The 6,027-nt window shown below is 61.0% G+C and overlaps 1 protein-coding gene across 1 annotated transcript; it reads left to right on the forward strand.

Moving 5' to 3' along the window:
- The first annotated feature begins 799 nt into the window (after positions 1–799).
- Positions 800–5,129, forward strand: ERFL (ETS repressor factor like). Its single transcript, XM_049900720.1, has 5 exons — positions 800–866; positions 3,207–3,441; positions 3,856–4,051; positions 4,143–4,260; positions 4,681–5,129. The coding sequence occupies exons 1-5, from the start codon at positions 800–802 to the stop codon at positions 5,127–5,129; spliced, it is 1,065 nt and encodes a 354-aa protein (XP_049756677.1).
- The last annotated feature ends 898 nt before the right edge of the window (positions 5,130–6,027 follow it).

Raw genomic sequence — 6,027 nt, forward strand, 5'->3', positions numbered from 1 at the left:
AGTATCTGAGGGGCTGTGTGAGGGGGTAGGCATAGCCAAGCAGCAGGTCTGAGGGGAGGGGTCTGAGGGCTGACCAGAAGGTTTAAGGATCAGGGTGTTGTGTTGTGGAATCGTGCATGCAGGGTGCTGCTCAGCGGGGGGGGGGGGGGGGGGGGGGGGGTGGGGTGGAGGGCCTGTCCCCTCCCACCCTGTCCAAGAGGCAGCCTTGTGGTCCGAGGCCACTGGATGAAAGCAAGGGCTGCACAGGGCTGGAGGTGCCGCCGCCTGGGGGTCAGCCGGGCAGGCCAGGGCAGGGGGTGGGAGCACGTTTCAGAGCGAGAGAAACCTGGACGGCCAGAGAGACAGACAGAGGGAGACCCAGGGACACAGGGATAGAAACAGAGAGGTCAGACGACAGCCAGCAAGACGGACTGACTGACAGACGGGAGACAGCGGCAGGGACAGGGACCGGCGAGTGTGAGGGCGGCGAGTGTGAGGGAGGGAGGGGTGGCGAAGAGTGAAGAGGGAGCTGGGAGCGGCCATAGGCAGTGATGGAGGCGTGAGAGTGAGAAGGAGGAGGCTGCAGGGGAGGAGAGGCTGGGCGAGGGGCCGGGACAGAAGGGGGCTGAGGGCTGAGGGCTGCCTGTGGGAAGGAGGGGGCGGCAGGGCAACGGGGCAGAGGGCGGCGGGTAGCAGCGACCGGATGGGGGCCGGGCAGAGCGGGATGGCCCGGGCAGCACCCCGCCGCTGACCCGTCTGTTTCTCCTGCCTGCCCCGTCCCGTGTGTCTGTCCCGGCCCCTCTGCAGGGCCGGCTCTGCCATGGACTGTAGCTGCGTCTCCGACCTTCTCTTCGCCCCGCCTGCCCTGCCGGCTCTCTGGACCCCCGGTAACTGGCCCGGACCCCCCATACCTTCCCCCAGTCCTCAGTGAGTTGGCCCCCTACCCTGTTTCTCTCCACGTCTTTTGGATCTTCGTCAGAGTCCCCTGAATGAATAAGACCTCTTAAAGAGAAACTTGCCTAAAAACTTCCCAGCCAGATTTCCCTGCCACCTGCCTGCAGGGAGAGGGTCTTTTAGAGGGTGGTGACAGAGAGAATGTGAGGCCGGAGAGGGACTGAGCTCTGGGGCTCTCTGCCATGCCCATCTCAGCCCTGCTCCCGCTCAGGGTCTGCGGGCAAGGAGACCCAGAGGGGCTGGAGATAGGTACTGTGGACTGAGACTGGGGACTGAAGGGGGCACTGGGCCAGGTGGATAGACAGGACTTCCCAGGTAGGGGGATGTAGGGACAAGACCTGGCCAGCCAGAGCCAGGGAGAGCAGATGGCTTACTTGGAAGTGAATGCTTAGAACTGGGGATGTGGATGGTAAAGCCGCTTGGGTCTCTGAGCCCACGCCCCACAGATGGGCTGTGTGTGTGTGTGTGTGTGTGTGTGACACTCTGACTGCCTGGTCACACGTCAGTGTTTCTGGAAGAAGGGATCACACTGGGTGAGTACGTCGGTGCAGCATCTGGCTGTCTACGTGAGCCTGTGTGCCTGTACGTATATATGTGAGGCTGCCCAGTGTCTCTGACCCAGGCATGTTGCGTGTTTTGGGATACTGAGCATGTCTACTGGTTAGGATTGGGAGGGTGCTGTCCCCGTGGGGCGAGGAAGATGCCCTGTCCTTGCGGGTCTCGTGTGGAGTCTGACATTCTGAACCATGTCTCAGTGGTGCATTTGGGGCCATCTGAGTGGGTGCTCCCCTTGGGCCTCTGTGTTGTGCAGGGCCCAGCCCGGCATCATCCTCTGCCCCAACCCGCATGGCAGGGAGCCCCCCTAGCCCCCTCCCTTCCTGCACTGCTCTCACCTTCTCACAGACCTAGTGTTTGCCTGGGTCTGGCATCTCTGGGGAGGGGAATGGGACTGTGGGGTGTGGCAAAGAAGTGAGCACTGAGGCAAGACCCAGGGCCTGGGGCCTTGTGGATGGGAGATGAGATTTAGGGGTGGGTAAGACCCCCTCCCATTCCACCTCCCATTCCACCCTGCTGCTGGGGTGTTTGGATGATAGGGTGCGGGATCCCCATCTGGGTGGGCGATGTCATGCTGAGGCAGCTGTGGGTGTTACAGAGTCTGACACGTAGTGTCTGTGTGTGTTTGGGAGGTTGTTCTCTCATGGTGTCACCTGTGGGCACCTGTCAGGCCGTGTGTCTGGGTGCCTGAGGTTGTGTGGTGTCTTGAGGCTGCGTTCCCTTTCTCTGTCACATTGTGTTATTTGGGCCTTTGGGGTCCTGTGTGTGTCTGCCTCATGTAGTTGCGTTGTTAGCGGGTCCCAGTTCTGAGGGCCCTGGGGAGATATGTCATTGTTGTGATGGTTGTGCAGTGCTGGGTAGTTTGAAGAACATGGCCTCACGTCTCTGGCAGCTCCATGTGTGGTGTGTCTACCCTCGTGGTCCACTGAGTATGCTGTGTGCCCCAGCAGAAGTGGGGCACTCTGGTGTGTCTGGTCACACAGTGTAGCTAGGTGTCTTGTATGGGTGAACAGATGTTTGTGACATGTTGTCTGCCATGGGTACCTGTGGGTGAGTGCACACACACATGCACACTCATTCTTGACTGCTCTCGGATGGACACAGGGTGGATGTGAGGAGGGGACAGTGGGGAGACACGGGGACATGAGGTAGAAATACACAGATAAGCACAAAGACACAGACGTGCACACAGACCCAGCCTGGACGTGTTGGGGAATGAGGAGAAATGGGGCAAGGGACAGGCAAGAGGAGAGACAGTGAGACAGGGACGTTTCAGGGAGCAGGAGAGACCAGAGACCTCGCTGGGCAGGGCCGGAGTTGGAGCGGAAAAGGGCTGACAGTGTAGAGGGGGGTGCCCCATCCTGCAAGCTGCCTTCCCCTCCTCCCCATGAAGTCAAGGATGTAGGAAACTGGACTCCCCCACCCTCCAACCCTGGGGATGCTGAAGGAAGAGGATCAGGCAGGAAGTACCAAGCCAGGGCCCCCAGATGACGGAGTTCTCTTCCACTATTTGGGCCATTTGGGACTAGACACCAAGTTGGAGGGGGGGGGTCTGGGGGGTGGAAGCTTGGTCTCTAAAGATGTCTGCAGCTGGGTAGCTGCCCGTCCAAGACCTGGAGTCAGAAGGATCGGGTGCCTCTGGTTCCCGAGTCCAAGCAGGACCCAGAGCCTGGACTTGGCATCCTGACCTGGGGCCACTCCCCTGCCTCCGTCCCCAGGGTTTGCCTTCCCGGATTGGGCCTACAAGCCGGAGTCGTCACCTGGCTCGAGGCAGATCCAGCTGTGGCACTTTATCCTGGAGCTGCTGCAGAAGGAGGAGTACCAGGGGGTCATCGCCTGGCAGGGGGACTACGGGGAATTCGTCATCAAGGACCCTGACGAGGTGGCTCGGCTCTGGGGCATCCGAAAGTGCAAGCCCCACATGAATTATGACAAGCTGAGCCGGGCCCTGCGGTGAGAGGGGGCTGGAACCTGGACTCCCACTTCATCCCCTTCTCCCCTCCCCGTCGTGCATCTGGTCCCCTGGGCTCCTGGGTGCTTTCCCTCACCTCGGGGGCCAGAATTCCCTTGAACCCCCAATGCCCAGGGCTCTGCACCTGTATGTACTTGTAACTATTTATGAGTGGAAGGCAGGCAGGAAGGAAGCCCTGGGCTTTGAAGCCAGGATCCCAGCCTCTGCTTCATCCCTTCCTTGCTCTGTGACCCTGGTCAAGGGACTTCTTTGAGCCTCAGTTTCCCCAAATTGTTGTGCTCTGTGCCTGCCACAGAATATGTGCTTAGGAAACCTGAGACCCCATCCCAGGCTCTCCCTTCACCTCCCTAGGTGCCCCCTCCCCCCATCAGCCCCCACTCTCCCTCTCCCCACAGCTATTACTACAACAAGCGGATTCTCCACAAGACCAAGGGGAAGCGGTTCACCTACAAGTTCAACTTCAGCAAAGTCGTGCTTGTCAACTACCCACTGCTGGATGTGGCAGCAGCTGCCACTGGCTCCCCACTCTTGCTGGCCCCCGGCCCCTTTGGGGGCGCCCCCGGGCCAGACGCCCCTCCCCTCACCCCCGAGGTGAGTTCAGATGCAGGGGCCCAAACTGGGGCATCTGGTGCCTTTCTGGGAGGGGGGCCACCAGGCTAAGCAGCGCCACCTCTTTCCGCAGACCCTGCAGACTCTGTTCTCTGCCCCACGTCTGGGAGAACCAGGGCCCCGGACGCACCTGTTTACCCCCGAGACGGACAAGCTACGTTTGGACAGCCCTTTCCCATTCCTGGGCTCTGGTAAGAGCTCGGAGGTGTCAGTGTTGGTGAGTGGGTGGGTCAGGGTCGTGCTGCAGGGTCGTGTTTGAAGGATGAGGATGAGAAAACACTTGGGAGAAGACAGGAAAGAGGCCCAGGGCGAGGCTGCTTGTGCCTGTGCGTGTTTAAAAACCAGAGGATGCTGGTAGGGGTGCCAGGAGAAAGAGGGATCGGCTGAGAGAAGGGCTTTGGGGGTGCTACAGGAAGTGGGGAGACCAGTGGGGGAGGTAGAGATGGTGGGAGGCAGAGGAGGAAAATGCTAGGGGGCCATGTGAGGGTGGGGAGATGCCTGTGGGAAGGATGATGGGAGAATATGGTGGGAGGAGCACCCTTTACTAGTCCCCACGCAGGCGGACTCCCCATGGTGGAGGAGTGACCCACTGGACCCCTACCCCCCACCAGGTGCCACCGGCTATTCCAAGCCCCCTGGACTGCTGGGTCCTTATGGCCGCGCCTTCCCAGAGTACCCCTGGAACTTTAACCCGTATCTCACCGGCCCCTTCCCCAAGCTGCCCCCCTCTCTCTACCCCCCACACTTTTACCCCAATCCTCTAGCCAGTTCCCTGGGCCACTTGCCCTCGGCAGGGGCAGGGGGAGGCCCCACCGCTGCACCCCTGCTGGCTGCCACAGGGGAGGGCCTGGGCCCTGAGCGCCCCTCGGGCCTGGCAGTGGCCCCCCGCCTGGCACTGCCAGGGGCCAGAGGCTCTGAGGCCACGCTGGTCGGGAAGGAGGACAGCGACTCGGAGCTAGAGATTACTGACGTCAGTGGCTGCAGCTCTGACAGCGAGGGAGATGAGGGCCTCCCTGTGCCCCCCAAGGCCAAGGCAGGCAAAGGGGGCACCGGCAGCTGAGCTGTAGGGGCATGATGGATTCTGCCGAGGCAGGCACCAGGCACAGGCCCAGGCAGCCTCTTCCCAACCACCTGGCCTGCCTGCCTCAATGGCTTTTCTGGTTCTGCTCCCAAGGCTCAGGCCCAGCCCTCAGCACCCCCCCAATGCCAGGGTCCCCGGTCTCTGCCCCCAAGTACAGAATGGGGGGTCTCACCTCTCCCTCCTCAGAGGGGCAGGGAGCGTGATGGTCCCCAGCCTCCAGTTTGAGGGGGTCCCCACCTGGCCCCACTCCCAAAGTGCAATATGGCGCCCAGCCTCTCCACCCACCCCTGTGCTGTGACCTACGTGTTTGTGTGGCCGTGTCTCTGACCCCCTGTGCTGGTCTTGGTCCTGACACCCTCCCCACACAGGCCCCCCTGGGGACAGGGAGCTCAGAGCAATAACCCCGCCCCCAGCCCCCACCCAGGAGGGGCCCTTACCCCACCAACCCCCCATGACCCTCAACAGCCACCTCCAGAGTTTACTACAAAAATAAAAGAACAGAAATGAGAGTGGGATGTGGAGCACCCCTCTGTGTTGTGGGTGACCGTGGGGGGCTGGGGGGTGGGAGGGAGGGCGTGTGGGGAGAGACTCCTCAAACCCAATGTGTGTATGTTGGGGGTGCCTGGGAGAGATAAGTATTGAATGAACGAATGAACAACTGGAGAAGGGCAAGGGGTCTAGAGGCCCCGTGGTGGGGCAGACCCAGGAAAGCAATGCCAGGAGAGTCATCAAGGGCTCGGCAGCATATGAGGACCCCCACCCATCCCTTACACACACAGGCCTCTCCATAGATAATATATATTAAAAAATAAATCTCCGATCAGGGTATAAAAACAGAGCAAAGGCACTTGGGGGTGGGGGATGGAGGGATGGCCCC

The sequence above is a fragment of the Elephas maximus genome, chromosome 11, assembly GCF_024166365.1.
Source record: "Elephas maximus indicus isolate mEleMax1 chromosome 11, mEleMax1 primary haplotype, whole genome shotgun sequence".
Taxonomy (NCBI): Eukaryota; Metazoa; Chordata; class Mammalia; order Proboscidea; family Elephantidae; genus Elephas; species Elephas maximus.